Here is a 25,305-nt window from a genome sequence, read left to right on the forward strand (position 1 = left end):
CCGTCCCTCTAACTTTGGTCGCATCCGATGCTGCAGGGACCCCTTTTCTCTTTTTTTTCCATATTTTTTACGTCACCTGCCTCCAATCCTCAGGAAGTGTGGGACGCCCCTGCAACACTCCATGGCCATCAATACCGAACATGGGGAACAGGGGACACCCCCGCAACCCTCGCTCCCCATGTTCGTTATTGATTACCCAATTTAATCGAATTTAATCGATCGAATGGTACTGGCAGAATTTGGCCAGATGTACCATTCAAACAATTTAATTTGATAAAATTGGGTAATACCATTAAATTATAGGGCTCCTAAGATGCAGGGGTCCTGGTCAGACCCAATCTCCCCTGAGCTCACTCTTCATGGTCCATAACTCACAGTATGGCCCATGGGGTAAGGGGTGTCGGTCCTCTCTTTGCCCCCACCAAACACTGAATTTTCATCAAAAACTCCTACTCACTCAAACTGTCAGTCAGTAAAGTATATCCACCCACTGACAATAGGAATCAAAGATTGTCAGTGCATATATCATGGTTCCCCCTAAAGCATTCCCACTCTTGGTTTGTCCTGAATGTCAGGAGCCATAAAATTGCAGATATAATATGAATCTGAAATTGCACTTTGTGCATCCGTCATCCACAGCTAAGGGGAGGAAACCCCAGGAGGTTTGGAACAATAATGTCCCTGACCATTAGAATGGGGCTCCTTACCAGACCTAAGGCACAACTGTCAAAATGCTGCTCTATGAAATGTTACCTTCACCCGTCAACCCATGTAAGCTACTCCCAAGTTGCACAACTCCAACCAGTCCACGCTGCAAAATCTGTGTGGTGTCAACATTTCTGAAATTTTCAGGTATAACAGTTAGGTGATGTCACTTCCTGTAATTGTACGAATGGCAGTCATTCATGGGGTATGTGACATTACTTTTACTACCTGCACAATGTTAGTGTAACAATGCAAATGCCAGCACCAAGCACATAGTCTACTTTGACACACTATGATTCCTGTGTTGTGATTATGCACTGTACCATACTGATTCCTCGTCCCGTGAGTAAATGCAAGTACTAGTAGTTCACAACAAGCATTACCTAATCAGATTCATCCGCCAGTCATGTTCTACCTGCCTCACTCCTGATCCTTAAGCTCTTGGCGTTCTCCATTGCCAGGAGCTGTGAGTCACATGCGGACACTGACGTCACAGCGGGACAGTCTGCAGATCGCTCACAAGATATGGTACCTGTTGAAACTTTACCAGCTTCCAGCCCTGCAGCCACACAATCGCAGCCAACATCATCACGTGTGCATCGAGGAAAGCAACGTGGCACATTCAGTGTGGGAGGGGATGCAGGGAGGCAACCTTCTCTGAAATCCCGGGAACTGGTCAGTCCACATTTTTGAAGAGCCTGGTTCTGGGATTAGCACAATGGGTGAATACTTTAGAATTACGCCATCTGTGATCTTTTCTCTGACTTCCCCTCTGGGAGGACAATATAAGAAGAAATGTGTTTTCACTCCAGGCAGAAACACTGGCAGCGGAGACAAGAGGGCAAGCTTGGGCAGCAGAGACAAGTGGAACACAAGAGGGCAAGCTTGGGCAGCAGAGACAAGTGGAACCGTCTTCACAGCATAGCCAGGAAGACAACCCCGGATACCCCGAGGCAAGCAGACAGTCCTGGTGCAAACAGAACAAAGTGGATACACTTGACAGCTGCCACCACTGAGCCAGACAATGGGACCCACCTCACTGATGGGAGCACTTCTCTTCCTCATCCTCATCCTGGGTAAGGTGCTTTTTACATCTGGAGTGACTAGTGACTTTTCTTTTTTGGAATATCGTGGCTCTGCTTGGAAAGGTGGGGTTTTGAGTCGGCATAATTGTGATGGGAGGCCAAGAGTCTGGCCGTTGTCGTTCTTCCCCATAGCTTTCAGCATTAAATAGGCACATTACCTTGGAGACAGCAAATAACATGCACATAGAGAGAAATATCACATCAAACATTGGCCTGGGTTAATTATGTTTAATGGTTAAGAGGGCCAAAAGATGGGAGAAAGGCCTCTGCTCAAATGAACGCATCTCCTGAGTGGTGCAAGGGTAAGAACCCTGACAAAAGACTTAAGCAGACCACTTTACGGCTAATGTGCACCAGTGCAAAGGTTAGCATGCGCTCAGCACGTCTTTTGTTATTGGCCATGCGTTAATGGTTGCAAAAACCATAATTCACAGAAATAATGAGACGCTCTTCAATTATTTCCATAATTCAAGGGAGTGACATCATGCCTGCAAATTCCCAATTACAGCGGAAGCATGCGGGGGAGGGGGGATGCAATATAAAATAAATACATAAAGGCTAGAATGTCCGTTATGGTCTCATGAAGTGATCTCGTGCTCTGGAGAGATATTGGAACTACTGGGACTTCATTTGTGTGGCTTATTTTCATGTCAGCAGAATCGACCTGCTGCCATTTTAGTCACAATAGACTAAATTTCAAGCACACGCCTTACATGCAAAGGACTCTCCCCAGCTCTTCTAAATCGCCTGCAATCATTTTTCCAAGCGTGACAAGTGCACGCTGCAGCTCTCTGCAGATACTGTGAGGCACTTCCTCTCTTACGGCATGACTGGGCCTGGAGTCAGGCCAGCAGGCATACCAAATGCTGTGTAAAGCAGAGACGTGCTGCGTGATATGCCATAACTCCTGCCAACTACGCCACGTCCTAAAACCCCAGAGAACAGGCAACCTGGATAGTGTCGCGAGATTTATTAGTCCCCGCCCCTGGGCTGGGTGCGCACGTGTATGCGATCATTGCATCTGTAATAAGTGGGTGGGTCCAGTTAGCTGTGAGCGTTTAGGGACAGTAGGCAGTGGCATCTGGTGTGCTAAGTAGTATAGTTAGTAATAGTATTCAGCTTTGGAAAATATTCAGCGAAAGCAAAAGGGACATTTTTCTAATAAATACTATTGCAAATCCGGTGAACGCACCCTCCAACAGAAATGAGAGCACCCTATAAGCAGAGTTTCTGTTATTCCTTTTTCTTCTTTATTTTCGTAAGGCACACCATGTTTGTTGCCCAAATGACAGAAATTAGTACATTAAAGGAAAAGAGGGCTAGAGGTATAAAAGGATTTAGCATTTGCAAGGACTGCCACCTGGCGCAGGCTTCACATCGCACTGATTCAATACTGAGGCTTGCAATTCCAAATCATAGTGGCCGAGCGCGAAGTGGCAGAGGCATAAAGGTGGGGGGGTTCCTCTCCCTCCTCTTTGTGACTCATGGGGAGATATATCAATGGCTTTCAACCACTCATATGGTCACAATACACTGCCATCGGCCTAAGGCAAGCCGTAACCATTCACATAGTAGATCATCGGCGCGTGCCTGCACCAGAGATGGATTCCTCAATATGTGGTACGAAGGGAGAGGGTATTCAAGTGTATGCCCCAGTGTGAATTGATGCCTGCTGTGCCTTGCAGGCAGTCTCATTGCAAGCCTTTGCTGATGTGTGCAATGGAGGCGACATGTATCTGATGCCTCGTTAATATTCAAAAAGTGCCTCTAGTTGCCCCATTTTCCCTTTTGTTCAGAAACAGTCTGATCTAAACACAGATCTGGCACCATGTACACCTGGCCTGGGATGTCAGTCACTGTCCCACACAGACAGATCTCGATCAACTTCTAACTACTTACCCGTTGGCCTATGGGTACGGAAGAACAATTTCCAAGAGGGTAGACTCTTCTGGTAGGCTAATAGCATCGGAGCTGTGCCCATCACATGTCGGTCAGTCTGACATGTATTGTATTACATTGTATTGTATTGTCGTCATTTATATAGCACCTTTTCTCATTTGTATGGCCTCAACGCGTGTTGTAGTAGGAACGCCCTCGGGGACCGAAGTCCAGGAATGGGAAGATTCTCAGAAAGGCCTACAGTGCGTGTGTGCATTTGGCCAGGTTTAGGCATTAGGTGGGCTGGCTAGGCTCCTTTAAGCAACGCAAGGGGCAAGCATGTGGACGGGTACTGAGGGAGGTCACGACAGAGCGCTAATGTGAGAGACTCGATGTGTGCCCAGCTAGACTGAAAAAGTGGCATAGGTCGACGCTGTATTCTAATGGCAGGGGTGTTGAGGCAAGTCTGGTGTAAGGGCGAAGTCTTTATGTGTCAGGTTAGACCAAATTTGACATAGTCATAGCTGCATTCTAAAGTGTGTGGAGACAGAGCCGTGCCTGTGGTAGATCTCCACCGAAGTGGTGCATTTATAAGTACCTTAAGCTCAGATGGAGCTCATTTTTGATCTCACTGTGTGATACAGTGTGAAGAAGACAAACTACCCTCATATGCTATTATAGGCACTATAGACCGGCTACCCTCAAAGTCCTCCTCAAAGCACAAAGTAGACTGGCTATCTTAAACCGCCTTCTAACCGTGGGAGCCCGGCTGCCTTAAGATCTGGAGTCATAGGATTTTTCTAGCACAGTAGACAGTCTAACCTTATAGTCCTACTCTATATTTTCTAAGGTCCAGAATAGGCTAACATCAGGCATCTTGTAGTGCAGTATGAAGGATATTAGAAAATACAGTGGTGGGAAAATGACTAACGTACTCCTAGTCCACATGATCCACTCGTCCCAGCCCCGACAACATCTGCAGGGGCATCTGTCCGTAGGGAAATCCCTTCCCCTTTTGGCCAGTTCACCTTTACTTAACCATCCTCCTCCCTCTTCTCCATCCCTGACTCCACTAGAACAATCCGCTCTACACCAAGCTTGCACCGAAACCATGCCAACCGGAGACGTCCATGAACAATCGAACCTGAATGCATGGTACCAAAGAGTACTGCTACAATTGTACCCCATTGAACTCTATCAAGAACTGTAACCAAATCCCAAGATCCTATTAACCCTTCATGTAAATGCACAACATGCCATCCATCTGACACCATGCCATTGCACTTACTATAGGCCTGAATATCATTTAGTGATGTCTTGTCTTTCACAAGCATCATCTTAATATCATCTTAATAGCTCTCCGCTCTCTTGTTTCTCTGCTTCCCTCATTGTATCCTTCCACTATGAGTTTAAAGCGCTCGGTTGCTTCCCGAAACTAGGTCCAAGCTTAATAAATACCCCAATAATAACATCAGTGATGGAGGTCTGTGATGGCTAATAGGAGAGACAACATGGGTCAGTAGGGTGAGGTTAACAAGGAGCATCACTTGGGGTCTGGGGGATACATGTATCCTTCCTTCAGGCTTCGCTTTAATGTGCTTTACTTTTTACTGCAAAAGGTGCATGCTTTTTACATTGTTACGTTGGTATATATATTTTTAAAAATAATAGGTTCAAATCTCAGGTTTTTATCAATGGTGAGATTTTAACTAATTCAGAACTTTATTTTATAAATTAAATTTTCCAAGCAAAATATGAAATCATCTTTTTTAATGCAATTCGTTTCGAAAAGGTTATTACTGTTTCTACTGTTTCTAGCAGTTTTTTAGTTCTATTTATTTACCCTGCAGATCATGGAAACAGTGCAAGGTACATGGTATACAGCAATACCCAGCCTTCTCTTCAAATTCTCATAGTTTTGAGGATATGTTAAAAGATTTTTGGATGTATTTAAGTTAGTCTTATTAGTAGTTTGGGCTTTACCAGTAACAGGCTTGTGCTTCCCAGGTGTGAATGTTCACCATGCATTATAATTCTTCTTCTTCTTCTTCAGGCACCAACAATGTGAAGTCCAATGTCAGCACAACCTCTGGCTCCACGACCTTTGACACCGTGACCTTTGACGCCACTACTGGCAGTAATATGCAGCCGAACGAGAGTAAGTACTATCTTCATAAAATGGCAGGGTGTATGGCACACAACAACTATTGTATTGACAGCATATCCACTTTCTAAACAAATTCACTTTCAAATTTCAATCAAATCACCTCTGCTCACGTGTTCAAAACGCTGGGTTTCTATTTGGACTCTACCCTATCTTGAAACAAGCAGGTGAATGCGATGGCTCTGCCACCGCTTACACCTGCAAACTGATAAGAGCAGGCAAACCCTTCCTATCCAATAATCGCTGCATCACACTTGCTAGAGCTCTCGTTTTATCGAAGTTGGACTACTGCAACTCACTCTACATTGGGGCCAGTAAGGAAGTTATCAAAAGAATTCAAATCTTGCAGAACAACGCGCTTAGAGCAGCATTAGGTATTCCCAGAAGAGCCCACATTACTGAATTTAGAAGAGCCAATAACTGGCTTTCAACTCATGAGAAAATCCAGCTAAAAGTAGCCTCACTTGTTTACAAATGTCTAAACAATGCTGCACCTCGTTACCTTTCTACGAGATTCACGAGAATAAATCCTACAAGACTCACCAGGTCCTCAAACTCTAACAACATCTCAACACCTAGATTTAAACTGTTCAGAGTTGGTGGCTGTAGCTTCCAGGTCAAAGCAGCTCAACTATGGAACTCCCTACCATCCACCTTGCGGACAGATCAACCATAACCCACTTTCCGACACAACCTTACAAGTTGGATCAAAGACGTGGACAAATAATAGACTACTAACTGCCCTGACCTATTCCACATGTCCTTCCACTGTTTGTATTTTTGCACACACCTACCTCTCAGCCTTCACCGCCTGCCTGAGTAGGACTGTAAATACCTGTACCATTATTTTCTACCTTGTATATATTTTTGTCTCCATATTTGCCTTGTGTTTCTGTAACTAAGCTGTAAATTGTCATATGCAATGCGTCCGGTTACCCCTGGGTCTGGTGCGCAATACAAGTAATAAAACAAAACAAAACAAACAAACAACAAGCAATCTTTAAAAACCAGCAGAATCCATACGTTGCTGTGGTTATGTTCCTTTTGTAAAATAAGTAAGTAAAACAATGGAACTTGAAAATTCTCCCATAAAGGAGGAATTGTGATAAGTACTTCTCCTTGACTCTGGAACACTTGGAGATGTGGTGACCTGCCCAGGGTCACTCACAGAATCAGTTACTTAGCTGTGACTTTTTAAGAGCCTAGATGCCAATCTGTGCTATCTCTACACTGTATCACTACAGCTTCACTTAAGGCTTTAAATGGGCCTAGTCTTGGAGCCGGCAAAGCAACTAAACGCCTGCCAAGATCAGTCCATTGCTGGTCCTTAATGGCACCCGAGCCCGGCTAGGTGGAAGCCAAAGCCCCCCACCCCTCGCTTCTCTGAAGTTCTCTGACTTGATAATTTTCTTCACAAGCACCTGATTAGAAATCAAACTAGACTAGGGAGGGGGTCCCAGCATCTCAAACAATACATTGCCCATGAAGAAAGTCTCCTTTGAGACTCTGTCAGCAATGCAACAATCCAATTAGCCCCTTAAGATATATGTTTTATTATGAGCAACTGATAGTGAAGCTACGCTGGCATCTCCTGCTAGCCCTTCCACTCCTCAAGCCCTTTCTTCTCCAGCCATTTTTGGAAGCCAAGTATAATTTCTTATCCCAGACACCTACCTTCAAATCCCAACGTTCAAAACAACAAAAAACTGCTTTATCCTGCCCAGACCACTACAGCTCTCTGTGCCGTATTCTACTGTGTCCAGGCCCTGGTGACATTTTGCTAGCAAACCTTTTCATTCTTCGTAACCAATGTCAGATCCGAAAGAGAATGCCACCATTCTGCCAAGCGTTCCATGGAACATCTTTCCTGACAGTGGCTCTGGCAGAGGACAGTAGGCCTGTTGTTTTTCAACTATGTAGCAGTGTGGACATCCAAGTTTATGTGGAAATCACTTGTCATTGGTCCATGTAAATTTTTACTTGCACGGTCACCCCAGACTGACCAGATATGCCCTGTGTGACGCTATGACAACTACATTGCTCATAAAACACAAAAAGGTTGAAGTTAATGTACATTTTGGGGAGTAAATACTATTTCCGATCCTGTCAAAGCTATGTTGATATTGTCTGTAATCACCACATATAGTTAAGGAGTGCTGCATGAGTTTATATTCAGGTGATGTGCCCCGAGTTGGCGGGCCCATCCTCTGGGTAAAGGTCTGCCACCCAAGTTAAGGGCCCGAGCTAAGCGACAGTCCCTTAATGAGGGTGGCATTCCATTACCCATAGGGTGGGCCCAGCCACTGAGGGGCATATCACCATTAGCACCGATGTAGTGCGCTGCATGGGTGCTAAATGTTTTTTTAAAAGTCTTTTCTTCGGTGAACGGAACACCTCGCAGCGTCCCGTTCTCAGAGACAAAATACTATACCAACATGGCCACCAGAGAATTGGAAGCCGGTGCTCCATACAGCACCCCTTTTCCATTTCCATGGCGGCCACATGGGGAAAGGAGTTGCGGCGGTGGATCCCCGCTGGCGCCATCAGGTAAGTGGGATGGGGCAAGGGGTGCGGGAACAAGATAAAAACAGGATTGGCGGGGGAAGATGGCGGGTAAGGGAGCCAGCCATTAGGCGGCTTGGAATGCAGGCTTTCACTGGTAGTGTCAGCCCACGTTCTTAGATGCCTGATTGTCTGGCTCCCCCGCCCAGGGTGCTAATGACCTTTTAAGACCTGTGCCTCCCATTGCTGCTTGGAATGGGTGATTATGAATTGTCTTAATCTGTTATGTTGAATATTTAAATCATATTTTCTTTTTTACAGCCTGTGGAAGACCCAGATTTGAAAGTCGGATTGTGGGTGGGCAGAACGCCCGGAGTGGGGAGTGGCCCTGGCAAGTCAGCATCCGCCTATCAGGCCGCCATGTCTGTGGAGGGACCCTGTTAACAGATCGATGGGTGGTCTGCGCCGCTCATTGCGTCCGAATGTAAGTGCCCAGGAGCAGTAATCTCCCATATAGCTTTTGGAACATTATGAATAAGGACAGATAAACCTCTCAAGTGAAGCTTTTATGTTCGGTGCAAGATGCTGTGTGATCTCTGGTATGCAAATTAACTATCTAACAACTTTGTAGAATCGCCTCTAATTTACCACCCCCTTGCTGTGGCATGTCCTACCTGTAGAATTGCAGAAAGCTGTGTACGGATCTTTTGATCTGTATGCCAGGCTGTAAATATTCCATGTGATCCCAAATCATATTTAGGTGGTATATTGAAAATTGGAGGTACATAAAACAGGACGTTTTGATCATTCTCATGAAGTCCACAGTGATTAAGATCTATCTCCTTCCTCTCCTCCCTAAAACATTTCAATATTTTCCCCTTCCTCCTTCTATTTGTCCGACGTCGAGTTGATCATTTTCAAATTAGGAGCTTCTTCTTGTGTGATTCTTCATCTTCCTGTCTCATAAGCTTAGCCACACGCATTTATACAAAGGAGTGTGGGAGCCCCTCCCCCAAGAACGAACATGGGTCGATTACCCTGTTCTATGACATTTCTTCCACTCAGGAGGGCATACAAACATGTTTTAGCTGCTCACTGTACCTTTGTCAGAAGAGAAAAAATCTATTTGCATGTCAGTCTTTGTCCCACCCACAAGAGCAGTCCAGCACTTAACTGCTATGCAATTCTCCTCTGAACAAGAGTACCATCAGCAACACCAGACACATTTTTCGACCTTGTCGGGCCTCATCAGTGAGGTGAAGCTGTGCCCCTCTAAGCACAGAGAGCAAGGGGTCCACATCTGGATTACCATGGGCAATTTAGGGTGAAACCCAAAGTTTTACAAAGTTACATAGGAGTGTGGGAGCCCCTCTACCGAAAATGAACATGGATTAAATACCCTGTTCTATTGAATTTCTTCATCTCAGGAGGGTCTACAACCACATTCTAGCTCACTGTACCCTTCTCAGAGGAGAAATCTTCATTTGTATATCAGTCTTTGTCCCACCGACAAGGGCAGTCCAGCACTGAAATGCTTTGCAAATCTCCTCTCAACAAGAGTACCACCAGCAACACCAGACATATGTTTCGGCCTAGACTGCCTCATCAGTGAGGTGAAGCTGTGCCTCTCAAGTTTATCATTTCCAAATGAAGAGCTTCTTCTTTTGTAATTCTTTGTCTTCCTGTCTCATATGCGTTGCCGCACACATCCTTTATACGGATTCTGGCTAGCCCCAAGAGGAGTGCTTCTTTTGTCATGGACTGTTGCAAAAACTCATTGTGAAAGTGCCAAGCCTCCATACAGCAAGGCTTGATTGAGAGCAGGCTGTGTTCATAACCTGGCATTGCTTGGACCTCCGACACAAACAAAAGTACAAATTAAACTATGCTGGGCTGGCTCATTGGCAGTTAACGGGTGGCAGCTTCTACCACTGGTTCTATATGAAGTCCCGGGATGTCAATTTTGACCAGAATTTACTTTAAATAATACGTTTGCAGATGGCAGGGGCCTTCCCCCCAAAGGGTCTTAGCACAATAGCACAAAGATGAGAACAAGTCGTGAGCCAGTTTATGTGGATGTATGAAATAAGTGGGGCAGAGACCAGAGACAAAACACACCACACACCGATGACCTACAAAGGTAACATTAACCTAAGGGGGCAAATGCTTCAAACTAAAGAGTACCATATAACTATAAAAAATTACGTATCACTGTAGGGAGTGGTGGAGCAAGGGGGGGAAGATGGGGGAGAGAGTTTGAGTTTGTTCTCATCATTTGATTCCTGACCGTTCTTCCATCAGAAACTAAGTGAAGAGGCGCAGATTGCTCCCTCCACAGCAGATAAAAGAAACAGTTCACTTGCTGCTAATTCAGATGTTTCACAGAATTAGGAGTGACTAATGAATAAGGACGACACACAATGGCCAGACAATTGAATCCTCCTGCGGGTCTTTGTTGCTTGGAGATTCCCACCTCCTGCTGTTGTACTGGAACACTGAGGTCTGGCAACTCCACTCTTTCTACAGCAGTTGTTGTTAAGGCCCATCTGCTTCCTGCTTCCAGATTGCAGTTGTCTATCCTGAAAGGCTGATTGGGAATTTCAGGTCATGTTTCAACAAGTCATAGCACACAGAGTAAAAAGGTAGAGGTACAAATAGAGGTTGAAAAGCAGGCCACTATCCTCAATCAAGAAGACGTTAGAGCTGGGACCGCAACATGAGATAAAAAAGGTTGCACCAAAGAATCACCCACAGAGTTGCTTGCACCCCAGAAGTGTACCCAGCTCTTCATTCCCATTCTCATCACATATCACTATGGTTTAATCAGGAAGACCATGCAGTGACACATGGAGTATTGTGTACAGATTCGAGCACCACATTTAGTATAATGTAGATAGCCATAGAGCCCACATCTGAACTGGTGACCTGTTCTGGGGTAAGCTAGTCAGCCCTGAAAGCCAAACCCAGTGCTGTTTTTCTAGTTCTTTAAGCCTCATCTGGAGAATGTGTCTCTTTCTGGAGGCTAGAACTCCAGAAGCATAAGGATGGGCCTGGGAGGCTAGATCCCCAAAAGGTTTAGGATGGGCCTAGGAGAGCTCAGAGGGGTGCAACAACAGCAGTAGCACAGGATTTCAAGCACCAGCATTTCAGAAACTATACTGGAGGAAATGAGGGACAGGGGTGTCATATGGACATTGACATCTTTAAAATTGGTAAATATGGTACAAGAGGCTGAAGATTGCAGGGGACAAGTGTTCCTGTGGTCACAATAAGAGACAAGAGGGTGGAGAACAAGAGCAAAGGGCTCAATATAAGACTGCTGTGGTACATTTATGGAGTAATGGATCACCATATATGGCACAAATGGAAGGTAACAGATTATTAGAGAATATGTTTTCATTTTAAGAGCAACTCTGCATAACCAGGTCTCTGCATGAATGATTTAGGCTAAAACAGAGATTTACTGTGTCTGTGTTCTTTTTCAGGAGGGGCATCGCTAAACCCTCAGTTGCCCTTGGAAGCTTGCACTTGTCAGGCAATAGCCCCCAAGCCGTGATCTCAGGAGTGAAGACGATCAAAGTCCATCCCAGCTACACTTCACAGTACGGCTCATCTGGAGACTTCGCACTGCTGGAGCTGCAAACCCCGGTGAACTTCACAGACTACATCCTGCCCGTCTGCCTCCCCGATGTCTCAGTCCAGTTCCCCACTGGCATGATCTGCTCGGTCACTGGCTGGGGGTTCATCTCTTCTGGAGGTAATGGTACATCTAAGAATGATACGCCAGGTGGCTTGTAGAACAGCCATTCATCATATCTGTATGAGAGCTGTTTTGACCTAGGTGCTTTGAGATACTAGGAGAGCATAGGTTTACATTTTTTTTAATTAAAAAGAGTCAAGGGAAATAGCAGAATATTGTTCATCATGACTAACACAACCCCACGTTTGGTGGGCCATAACTGGTGGTAATGTCACGTCGCCTAAATTGTTATACCTGATCAAAAGGAAGACCTTTAACATCTGCTATGGGTCACCAAACAGGACATTATTTCTATACGCACCTTGGTCCAAACGCTTGAGGTGGTAAGGTCCATTTTTTGTGTGGGGGAAAAAAAGCTGTGGCAAGCACGCAACGCATGCTTCAACACAAAAATGCACCATGTATAATATGACAGCCAGTGGCTCCTCGACCAACTAGTGAATTCTTTAACAAACCGCTTCACATCGTTGCGTTCATTCATTAGCTGCAAGCCACAATTGGGAGTGCTTATCCAGGCAGAAAACCTGCATTTGATAGTGTTAAGAAATTTCAAACAATGCATAAAATGCGCACTTGCGATCACACATTACCAGTATTGCAAGCTAATTGGCAAAACCGATCTGTTGCAGTCCTTTGTGGACTAAGCACAAGGTTCTGAGTTTGGACTAGTTATGCTGTATCCTAAAAAGCAATGTACCTTTCGGTTCTAGAATGGCATGTAAAGATTTCTCCAGCTTTATGTCAGAATGGTGTGTTGGCTAAAGGTATAGTGACGTCATTTAGATTCATAGATTCCAGATAAAAATGTAAATGTCCAGTAGATCATTTAAAATGTAATATTGCCATGACATTGAAAAGATCAAACTGAATATAGGCAATTCATACAAATGCCTACAAGGCAACCACAGTCAAATGCAACAAAACTCTATAGTAACACTGAAAACAGAACTCTGAAAATATTTCTGCTATCTTTTCAGAAAAAAATAAAAAACCTGCATGAATTCAGTGAAATTTGCTTTGGGGCATTTGGGTGGGAGGTTCACGAAAGTCTGATATTTGTCTACAATTTTGGGCGAGAGGGAAAGTATCAAGTACAGAAGAGGCAATGAAGGAGCAGGGGATTGCTGAGGGAAAGTAAACAAAAGGTGGAACTAAGGCAAAATGAAATCAAGGATGGTAGGCTGGGAAAGGAGTTTAGAAAAGAGAATACAAAACATTTTTTTTTAAAAATCCCATTTGTACTTTGCAGTGTCTCTCCCCTCCCCCGGCACCCTGCAGAAGCTCAAGCTGCCTCTGATAGATGCTGGCACATGTGACAAGCTCTACCACATCGGGAATGACAAACTGGATGTGAACAGCACCCTGGTGAAGGAGGACATGATCTGTGCAGGATATGCGGAGGGAGGGAAGGATGCTTGCCAGGTGAGTTACTCTGAGTAGCTCTCCACTCAACAGAAAGTGCCCCGTATGACAGTTTGACAGTTCCGGCATGCAACCCTTCTTTTGCGTCTTGTTTTCCAATCATCATCCTCACACCCCATGTTAATCAACATCTTCTTTAATCTTTTATCCTGAGGGAAGACATTTTTGTTCCAGAATCATTGGTTTAATGTGCTGTCCCTAGATTGCGTATATCTAATCACCAACAAAGGTTTTGCTTGTACGTGCATGCTTAAAACTCCACCTGACTAAGAAATGCAGGGGTATTCTTCACAAGCATTTTCTTTCATTTTGGAGCATTGATGTATTTCATCTGCCCACTACAAGGAGCCGGGCAATGAGGACCAAGAGCCATTGACTATCCTCAATGGGTATTGCACAGTTTTCCCTCATCCTATGCGTCAATAAAAAACTATGTTCCCCACCCCCACGTAATGCCCTAGCTTTGCGTCTTTGAAGGCCAGAGAATGAGCGAACTTCCTTAGAAGGAAGACATATCCATATTGATTGGCTCTTCCAACCACAGTTATTGTTATTTGTTATTGTTATTTGGCATTTATATAGCGCTCTATATATCATTGGTATGAGCTCAAAGTGCTTGTGGGTTGAACGCCCTTGGGGACCGTAGTCCAGGTCAGTCGGGAGAGTAGGGTAGTATAGGGTGCTTGGGTGCACTCAATATGTGTGCAGCTAGTGTGAGATCTGTTGAATGTGTGCAGTCAGGTGGTTGGTCTCTGAGACTGCCTTTTGGTGGCATTAGGCCTGCGTTCTAGCAGGATGTTGAGGTGTTCATGGAGTATTGTTTGTATGTGAGCAACTAGGCCGAAATTGATCGAGGGGTATAGCCGCACTCTATTGTGGGTTGGTGTAAAGTAGAGGTTGAGAATAGTGGTTGGAGAGGTGAGTGCCAGGAGTCTGTGGTTTATTCTTACGAGGGAGCTGTTCCAGGATTACATTCTGGATCTGGATGAGCTGGTAGTGGTCATCCTCGTGTTTCACGGTAGTGGCACTCTGAGGTAGGTTCACAGCTAGGAGCAGACTAAGATATGTTTGCTCTGTCTGACGGTCATTATTCTTAGGCTCAGCACTATGCATCTCTGGGGCCTGTTTTCCGGGTACCTGATTGTGGTTTATGGTGGGATGCAGAGTAGGATTAGGCAGGATATTTGGTTCTATGGCAGGAGATATCTCGCACCAACGTAGTCACACTGAACCCATTTTCCCAGTCTCTGGTTGTGGTTTATGGTGACCAATAGCCTCTTGTAACATTTTTGTCCTCTGTATTGTTTGCTGCGCAGTAATGGGTTGATGCCACATGTTGCTGGAGATACGCTTCGCAGGTGATTTCTAATCTATCATTATGGCAATAGTTGTAGCGTGCAGGAGAGAGAACCAGGTCAGCAAAGGATGCACAGCACAGAGGAAATAATACATGCATCCTTGTGTTTTTCAGGGCGACTCCGGAGGGCCACTGGTCTGCAGACAGGACGGCGCCTGGCTGCTGGTGGGAATCTCGAGCTTTGGGGAGGGCTGCGCACAGGTGAACCGGCCAGGAGTGTACAGCAAGGTCACCGCCTACGTGGACTGGATCAAGCAATATGTGCCAGAGATTGGGGACACAACCCTGACCCTCAATATCTCAGCTGCCAGCGTGGTCCAAAGGGAGTTCCCGAGTGTGTCCAGGGTGAGCTCTAGGGCCCATCTTCCTGCCTGCAGCCTGATCCTCATTGTCACAGCCATTTTCATCATGAGGCTGTTAAGAATCGTTTAAAAAGGGACGCTTTTGGATATGGACAATATTGTGGCACCTCCATCCTGCACTGACAGAGTATCCAGGGGCAACCATCCCTTTAGAGAGCGAATCTCTGGGCAAATGCATTGCGACAATGAAGGACCCAGATCATTGTGCATGAGAAGAAACCGGCACACCTGCCAGAGACCCCAAATAAAGTTATGACAGCCTGGACCCACCACCAGAAGAGCGGAAAGTCTTCAGAACATTCCTGTCATGGCTCTTCAGTGGGCCATAAAATAGAATGTGAAATGTATCTGTGATTATTTATTGATGGTCATATTTATTATTGTAATTGTTTGCACTAACTAGTACAGCCCCATAACCTCAGAGATTGTGGTCACTCCCTGCTCAAATGGGCTGGTACCCGCCATCTCTCGACGCTTTCCCTGCCCCTCTTCCCCAACAAAAAGGTGTAGTGAGAGAGACAACGCCCTGTGAATAACATGGCAAAATTACTTCCCTCTCTAGTGAAATGTTCCACCTCTCCAGAACTGCTGTAACATGTGGATTCCATAGTGCACAGCCTACCATCTGTCCCCAACAGGATCCCATCTGGCCATCAGCATGCTAGGCAGCGATGGCGGGGAAGACCCCAGCTACCTTATGGGATCAGCAGCATTGAGAAATCTCAACCACGTGTTAAGTCACAGGATGCGACAACAGACTGAGGTCACATTATGGGACATCATTTAAGTATAAAGGCTCCCATTGGCTGAGAAGAAGCAAGGGTCCATGAAATGGCCACACCTCCATGATACTGAAGGATCCTGCCCCAAACTGGCCTGTTCTCCCTCCCCGATATGTCCTGTACATTTCCATTTAATTTACATCACTCTTATTGCAGTTAATGAATGTCCTTCATTGTTCACTTTGATCAGAATGCGTCTAATTTATAAAGGTTCATTGTTCAGCTCAGATAATCATTACGGGCCTTTGCATATTTAGCTATTTAATGTTTTAAAAAATGTATGAGATTTTGTGATGTCTTTCAGGCCATATATGTTATTTATGTAAATATTTATTCTGTGAGATTTTCAAAATCTTAAACTAATCATGTTATAGGTTATATTTGACAATATATGTTGATGAAAATAAACATGATAACATTCACTTTGGAAAGTGTTTTCAGTAAATTGATAGAACACAAATCCCGATAAAAATAGGATTCAGCAGAATGCGCTTTTACATGTTGCAAAACAGAAGAAAAAAAGAAAAAAGAAAAACAAAGACGGGGGATGCTAATCCCAAAATTGGAACTGTCTGAAGGTGGCACCGTAAGTAAAAAGACCATTTCTAGTGCATGCAAGACAAGGTGATCACCCAGGTTGCCACTAGCAGGGTGTGCCATGCTGATACGTCATGCAGCAAATGCTGCCCAAGCGTACGAGGTGCATGGGTGTGAGAGGGGGCCGGGGAAGGGTGGTATGGGATTGGCCAAGTATCACTTCATTTTGGGTGGTAAAAATCATTTCACTGGTCCTAGTGACAAATTGTGACTTTTCTTATACTGTTAAGGACAATGGGACCATGCAGCACTCCTGCGCCCTGCCATACCCAACTGGTACCCTGACTCCCGAAAAGATGAGAACTGCACTTGGTGCTCAGCGTGAGCACGCAAAGAAGCAAGAACACGTGATCATGCTGAAACTGAAGACAACTTTTATTGGTCTTATTTCACCCAGTTTCTAGCATGTTACACTATCCCATCACAAGAATGCTGTCGCCTGCTCCTAAGGCAATACCGTCTCTCCATATGCTCCAAGAAGAGGGCCCATATCCAAGCTTGCATATCCGGGTCCACCAACAATACGGCTGAACTGTTCAAAATCTGTAAGGAACTTGCCAATCCTACTGCAGTTTCCACTTTTCCGCTTCCATCCCAGGCTCTATGTACTGCATTGGCTTCCCATTTCACAAACAACACGACCGGATGAGGTCTCTAAAGCTGTCTACTATCTGAAAGTCTCCTCCAAACAGGTGAACCCCTGCTCCACCAGAACTATCAAGGACAACATTTCCTCTCTCGCTCCTGCCTTGGCGCTCCCTTGTGCACTCTCTCGTAAAAAAGCCACCCGCTAACCCCTCCTGCCCAGCTAACTATGACCCTACCTCCATGACCCCCTTCCCGGGCATACTCTTGGAGAAGTTGGTCATCTCCCAACTGACCCACCACACTGAATCTGTTGGCTGTCTCCATGACGACCAGTCTGGCTTCGAAGAATCCAGAGGCATGGAAACTGCTCTCCTGAATGCCTGTGAAGACCTCTCAAACCTTAACTCCAACACGCCTTCTGTTCTCATCCTCCTTGATTTGCACTCTGCTTTTGACACAGTCAATCATGCCACCCTCATAAATTTGCTCCTTGATACAATTGTTATCACGGATCTGGCACTGGATTGGTTGACCTGTTTCCTATCCAATCGACCTTCCTAGGTGCAACTGGGCCCTTTCCTCTCCTCTATCTCACTCTCTACTAGCGGGGTTCCTCAGGGCTCTATTCTATCGCTGTGGCACTTGCACATCTACCTTGCCCCTCTGGCCCACTTGATTTCTTCCCTCGCTCCTCAATTCCAACGTTATGCTGATGACCCACAGCTCTCCTTCAATCTTCCCTCCGCTACCTCCTCTTCTTCCTCTCGCATTGCTGACAGTCTGAGAGCTATTCAGGCATGGTACACGGCTAATAAATCTGTCTTGATGCCAGTAAGACTGAGATCCTTCTCATTGGGACCCCTGCTCCATGCTTTCCTCCCACTCTCTGGCTGCCCTCCTTGGGTCCCCTCTCCTCACCTTCTTGTGAGACTAAAAACCTTGATGTCATCTTTGACTCCTTCTCCCCTCACATCACAGATCTTGCCAAGAAGCTTCACCTTCTCAGAAGCTGTCATGCCTGCGCCATGGGCGCATACATTGGCGATCAATATGGACAAGTTGTTAATCATTTATCTGCAGAAAACTCTTGGATCAACTATTCACTTCTTGGACCTTATTTCCCATTTACAAGACTTTGGTGCTTTTCTATTTTTTCCAACAAACTACACTTACCGCAATGCACTTGGCTATAACTATCTATTCCTGGCTATTCCTATTTTTCCATCATCGGAACTACAATCCCCAGAAGCCCTAGGGATCAGCTCTGCTTCCACCAGCTCAGGAAAAGAAAGGGAGGAGGCCGATTCTATGCAGGTGTGCTGATCCAGGTGCAAGCAATTAGCCTGCCTCTGTGCTGGGCTCGGCAGTATAAAAGCTGCTGCCTGCAGGAGCTCAGTCTCTTGCATTAAGAGTCCTTCCAGCACCTTTTTGCTTCGAGCCATGTTTTTTTCGCATGCTGTTCCTGTTGCTGCTTTTTTCTGATCCTGTTTCCAGTGCCTCGCTGCCCAGCTCCTCTGGGCTCTCTCCTTGTTGCCCAGCTCCTCTGGGTCTACTCCTTGCTGCCCTGCTCCTTAGGGTTCCCTGCCTTGCAGCTTGCCTCACCCCGCGGCCTACAGCCCTTGTCCTCTGGGCGTCCTGCCTTGCAGCCTGCTACACCCTGCTGCCTACAGCCCTAGTCTTTTGGGCTCCCTGCCTCAGCCCTGCTCCTCAGCGCATCCTGCCTTGCAGCCTGCTACACCCTGCTGCCTACAGCCCTAGCCTTTTGGGCTTCCTGTCTCAGCCCTACTCCTCTGGGCGTCCTGCCTTGCAGCCTGCTACACCCTGCTGCCTACAGCCCAAGCCTTTTGGGCTCCCTGCCACAGCCCTGCTCCTCTGGCTGTCCTGCCTTGCAGATTGCTACACTTCTCTGCCTTCAGCCCTTGTCTTTTGGGCTCTTTGCCTACAGCCCTTGTCCTTTGGGCTCCTTGCCTTGCAGCCTGCTTCATTCCGCTGCCTACAGTCCTTATCCTCTGGGCTCCCTTCCTTACAGCCCTGCTCCTTTGGGCTTGCTCCTTGCTGTCCTGCTCCTCTGAGCTCTTTTACCTTGCACCCTACATTCCTTTGCAATCCTCAACAGTTTACCTGCATTTATTACTTTCAGTTATTGCAGTCCCCCTGTTTCCTGACTGCTGCTTCCTTGCTTTCTTCCTTGTTTTCTACCCTCAGTTCTTTATCCCTGTCCAATTCAGTTATACTGCTTTCCTTTCATACCCTTCTTCTAGCTTGCTCATCGACTTCCTATTTCCTGGATTTGTCTGTAATTGTCTTCTCTTGCATTATTGTAGACCCCTTTGTACAGAGTTTGTCTGTTGGTTTCCGCCAGGCAACCTGTGCCCTTTCCCTTGTCTCGTTTCTGTGTAACAGACACCCATAGCTGTTGTTCCCAGCCATGAGCAAACAGCGTGGGCCTCTGTTATAGCAACTTGTGCAGAAGAGTGGAGTTTTTCCTAAGGTCCGTGGAACACTCTTTCCCCCTTCTGCATACACCCCAAGAGGGAATCCAGTTTGTTTGTACGTTTATTCCCCTGCTACACTTGCCTACTCATTTGTTATCTTTTACTTTCTGGTGTGTGTGTATTTGTCTGTGCACCTTACTTCAGCACAACCACCCAAACCCTACTTGGGTGCCCTGTGCCACTCTTAACAGAGTGCCATCCGTGACAGAGGCATTCTCCCCTTCCTTACATTCTGTTAGAAGCTCAATGTCTCCAGAGCTCTGGTTCTTTCTAGGCTAGACTACTGATACAGCCTCTTCCTCAATTTGCCTCTTTCCTCTCTTTGACCCCATCATCTAACCCAGAATAGGACTGCAAGACTTATCCTTGGCCTCAGGCCCAGGGACTGCATCTCTCCAGCCTTAAATCTCTCCACTGGATCCCGGACGCTGCGAGGATCAAATCCAAGACCCTCTGCATCACCCACAAGGCTTTCTGGGGCCTGGGACCCTGCAACATCCAACTCGCTCTCCCTAAATACCTCCCTGCTAGAGCCCTTCGGTCCCCTAGCTCCAACTCTCTGCAGAGCAGACGTATTTCCAAGCAGAGAGTTGGGGGTAGATCTCTCTCTTCTGCAGATGCCTCTCTTTGGAATGGCCTCCCTGCCCCTCTCAGATTTTAGCCGGATCTCCTTAAGTTCCAGAAGCTTCTCAAGACCCTTATTTTCTCTTCCTCCTTCCCACCCCCCCCCCCACCCCTGCTAATGTCCCTTTCTGGCACTTTTGGACTGGCTGCACGGTACCTACTGATTCATACAGGGCACCAGACCCTCCTCGACCAGTCTACCCCTACACTTGGTCTCCCTGACCCCCCCTAAACCTGCACTTGCCCTACCGGGCTCCCTCCCCCTGCACTCTCCTGGCTGGCCTGCAACCCTTGAGCCCACCCAGCCTTGTTCCTCGCACTTAGCACATGGACCTTCTTTCACCTGCACTCTCTGCATTCCCCTGGCACTTGTCCAACTGACCTCCCCTTAGCACTCGCCTAACCCATGGGCCATTTCCCTCCTTTCCTCCTCTCGCAAATGCGCACTCGCTACCCTGACCTGCACTTCCTTTCCCTCTGTAGCATTAGCACATTCCGCTATGTCCTGCACTCCCTACCTCCCCTCTTCCCTGAACTTCTTGTTACTGCACTTGCATGATCCAAATGTCACAAGGCCTAGTAGGACTGTTTTAGTTTTTCTTCATCCCAGCACCCCCATCCCCTTTTTTGTCTTGTTGCGCCTTGAAACACCATTTGCTGAATGGGTGAATTATAAATACACAATAAATAAATGATGGGTCCAGGTCTCCGGAAGTATTTGCGGTGGGCACAGAACCCTTCTCAACACATTGTGATCATTAGGGTACGTTTTAATTGCATTCATTTGAGAGCATGGTCTAACGGTGATGAGAACAAATCCTGCATTTTCTATGATGCACCAGGGGAGGACCTGGTCCATTTTGTATTGTTTCGCCCAGCCTTCTCGCCTATTAGGAATCGTACGCTAAAACCATTCCTGCGGGCCATGGATTTCTTCAGTATGAACTTCTCCTGTGCTATTTGCTATGGGCAGATTCAGTATGTGTGGTTTGGGCTCTATTGTCATTTTCAAAGAATGCTTTAGCTGTTAGAAAATAGTTATTGAAAACTATTTGAAATTTTGCTTTTTGTATTTTTGAAGTTTATTGTGATTGTCATCCTGTTGGAACTTATTTATATGTATTGATCTGTAATTATGTTTTTATTGTTGATGTTTTATGGGAATGTACTTTATTTCCAAAACCAAGACTGATGAATGTGAGACAGAGTCAGAACTGATTGTTCTGAATGTGAGACCACAGTTCTCATTTGATCAGCTTGCAGTTCCATGATAAGTGATCCTCCAACTAAAAAGAACTAGGTTCTGTGTACTTGCACTCATAGATGCCAGCCCAACCAGCACACACACACAGCTCACATTCATGAAGAAGCTGGAGAAAATAACATCTGTTGTCACCCCAGAATCAAAAACAGTTGTAACATTGGATCTTGGCATCTACAAACCGGTTTTAGAATTAGCTATGGCTAAAAAAAACTTGTCAAATAACTGGATGCTTAAACCAGGCGAACTACATATAATAAGGTTGATGCTTCTAGCTATTGGTTCTTTCTTGGATGGTACAGGCATTGAAGCTACCTCAACTGTACTTTTTGATAATGTTGGGTCGAAGATTCTATCAGGGAAGTACGTAAAGAGAGCAGTTGAAACACACCGGTCACTGCGGCTTTCACTTTTCAAATGCATCATCAATGAATTCTACAAAGAGCATGTTGCAATCAAGGAAAGGATGGCACCAGAGCTGAAGGAGTTACTTAAAAGTGTACAAGCGTATGATTCCCAAGAAACAAAAGCAGTCCATAATTACGTTGTGATAGTTCTGACAAGTTGAATGTGATGGCCAAAATGTAAGCATTTGAGGCTAAAGAATCTCAAGAAAAAACAACACTCAGAGTTGCACTTCAATGCATTCATATGCTGGACATAATGCTTTTGTTTATCAGAGCCGTCCAAACTGAAAATTGATATTTATATCTTGCATCACTTGAGGAGTTTGTTAAGTGTTTTTCCTCCCTCGATTTGATAAACTACGCAAGTATGATAGTATGGTACTAAGAAGAAATGAAACAGCTTGACAGCAAACACCCAGACTTGTGGAGTGAGTTTCAGAAAGGCAGTTGAACAGTAAGCAAGACAAAAGTACCATTTTGTGCTTTCGGTTCGGATGAAGATCTAGAACATCAAAATGGGGCAATGAAAGTACTTTGTGGTATGCTAATATTACTCAAAAGAAAAAGGCTCTAGCACAATTCTTTTTAGCCTCTCCTGAGCTATCAATGCTGCCTATAGAAGCAAACAAAATTGTAGGAATCACAGATTAAGAACAGTCAAAACATCACCACCTAAGAGCAGCCAAAGTAACACACCAAAAGGAAGATGTTCAAATGATCTATAACTAGATCATGACAGTGACTAATCCTGTGAATTATGATGGAAAAGAACTCATCAACATCTCAACAAAGGCAGTTTTTGATGTAAAAAGTCAGACGGAGACATCAAGAATGACAGAAAAAGATTGCCAATTGTACAACAGCGGTAAAGGGGACTGGATTGAATCAGACAGTTGTAGCCTGTGGGCACTAATATAGAAAGAGAACCTTCAGCTGTGTAAATGGACACGAAAAAGTGTTCAGACAAAAGTATCAGACATCGCAAAGCAGTTGAAGGCAGATTGCGGGGAACAGTGAACTATGTGATCACAGCGCTGCACCATAATGTGACTGGGTATTATGTAAGTCTGCATTATGGGGGGCGCAGTGATCACATAGATCCTTCAGCAGCTGCCCTTAACAGAATGGCAGAGATGCAAGCACTGCAGAAACCATCATACGTGAAGACAGGCCATGACCTTGCAATTGCATTCAACAAGAAAATTGAACCTTATCTGCTCAAGTGTGATGAAACTCGTTTAGTATTTGATTTCTACCCAGAAAACTCACTGAAGAACTCCAAGTGAAGGAAAGGAGCTGGAAAACAACACCTGTTGAGTACAAACTCACGGGTTCTGCAAATAGAGCTTACCTCTCAAATAAAGCAATTCTGCATGCACAGAGGATAAACAGAAGCCCCGTAGCCAGTTGGAGAAATGAAGCCAAGTCATCAGATTTTGTAGAGATTGAAAGCACACATGAGTAGGCAGAAACAAAAATCATTCTTCACTACCTTTAGGTGTCACGTTGTCATGCTACTACCTTCCATATTTGTTTACCTGATACCAATGTTTTTGTCCTTTCACTCTGGTGGTCACTGTTTTCCAATCTGACAGCATGTTTGTCACAGGAGTTGGAACTAAAAGAATATTTATAGATCTCAAACGTGTTTGCTCCTGCTGAGGGCCTACAAAAGTGCAGGCATTACTAGACCTTGATTCTCTTTCAGAGTGTTATGTAATGGGGTGCTATACGAAGACAGAAATACTATATTTCTGGAAAGTTTTCATGATGTCAGAAAAAGAAATCCTTGAAGGTTTGGGAAGACTTGGATGTCTATAAGAATTTAAGAAGGAAGGTGACAAATTGATAGTGCGATTCATTTGTCAAGTCTTCTCACCAGGAGCAAAGATTTCGGACATTGGTCAACTGCGTTGGAGGATGTTCACAAACAAAACCTCACCTTTCCTGTACATATTTACTGTATGTAATGTATTGAATGTATTTACCTGATGTAATGTATTCCTGTACCAAGTGAGCATACTGTAACAGCGCCACGATGCCCCCGGGCAGATGTTCGCGATACAAATTCAAATAAATAAATAAATAAATAAAAGAGATGCAAAGTCAAAATCTGCCACCAACAAGATCCTCTCTAATACCATAGATCTTAAGGACTCATCACCAGGGGACTGCGTGGCGTTGCGCTGATCAGCAACACCCGAATCTCCGAGTCATTACGATTCGAGTGGACTAGGCAGGTAATCAATATTCTCCCACTATGTGTATGCTTCCATGTGCACCACAATCAATCATACAGCTGGTACGATGTGCATGAAATGCGTTAAAGGACGGGATGCTGTGCATTTCAAATGCCAAGCTCAGTCACTAAGGTGCCCAGAACTATGTAAGTGTGGTGGTGACGAACAGCTCTGTGATAACCATTGTGTAGATGATAAAAATAAACTCAGAGACTCAGAAGATGTAAATAGCTATTGTAGTTTTAACAAATAGTATATATCAACGAGAAAGTTGCAAATTATGTTAAACTTTCTAATTTGGTGAGCATACAGTTGAAGGTTTGCGGTGAAGTGGAAATAATTTACAAGGCTATGTCTCAGAAATGGTAAAAGATATAAAAGAATATGTTATAGGAACTTTTCTGTTCCTTTGATCATGTTTAACAAAAACCTACTGAGCTAATTTTTCATAAAACCACCCTAAAAGCAGATACAGCTCAAAAACAAAACTAGCATTCATAATGGTGGCCATCTTGAATTAATGATGTCACACATGCCCCCTGTCACACATTCAGACAAAACCCCTCATAGTACATGACTGTATGCTTCATTATCAATGCATGCCTAATAGTATACTTTCCCTTCATTCACAATCACACTGACTAGTTCATTGTAACAGATAGCACTCAAATAGGAAATACTTTTCCATTAAAGCGCACACAAGAAAGCAATGTTAAATGGTACCTTTTTGTTTCTCCAAAACGTACTTCTAGGTCAGATATAACATTGTTTTCCTTGTCCCATTTTTCCACTCACACCAATAGAATTTTACAATACATTTTGGCCATACAATATTGTAAAGAAATTGGGTGATAATTCCCCATTAGTTTTTATCACCTTTTTGAAAAATAGGTATAATTTCTGCTACAACTATCAGAAATGATAGTTATTGTTAAAATAGTTTAAAAAAACAGGTTGAAAAGGCCATCTAGATTAATGGCTCATAAAAATTAAAAAAAATCTACCCGGACATGGTTTGGGCCTGGAGCTTTACCTGATTTTTGGCCGTACAGTGTCAATCTTACTTCATTCAGTGA

At 44.9% G+C, this 25,305-nt stretch overlaps 1 protein-coding gene across 1 annotated transcript; it reads left to right on the forward strand.

The window, feature by feature from the left end:
* The first annotated feature begins 1,546 nt into the window (after positions 1 to 1,546).
* Positions 1,547 to 16,348, forward strand: LOC138580929 (serine protease 33-like). Its single transcript, XM_069651862.1, has 6 exons — positions 1,547 to 1,781; positions 5,722 to 5,826; positions 8,656 to 8,818; positions 11,820 to 12,091; positions 13,344 to 13,516; positions 14,988 to 16,348. The coding sequence occupies exons 1-6, from the start codon at positions 1,730 to 1,732 to the stop codon at positions 15,303 to 15,305; spliced, it is 1,083 nt and encodes a 360-aa protein (XP_069507963.1). The 5' UTR covers positions 1,547 to 1,729; the 3' UTR covers positions 15,306 to 16,348.
* The last annotated feature ends 8,957 nt before the right edge of the window (positions 16,349 to 25,305 follow it).

The sequence above is a fragment of the Ambystoma mexicanum genome, chromosome 3p (genome assembly GCF_040938575.1).
Source record: "Ambystoma mexicanum isolate Mex_15411 chromosome 3p, UKY_AmexF1_1, whole genome shotgun sequence".
Lineage (NCBI taxonomy): Eukaryota > Metazoa > Chordata > Amphibia > Caudata > Ambystomatidae > Ambystoma > Ambystoma mexicanum.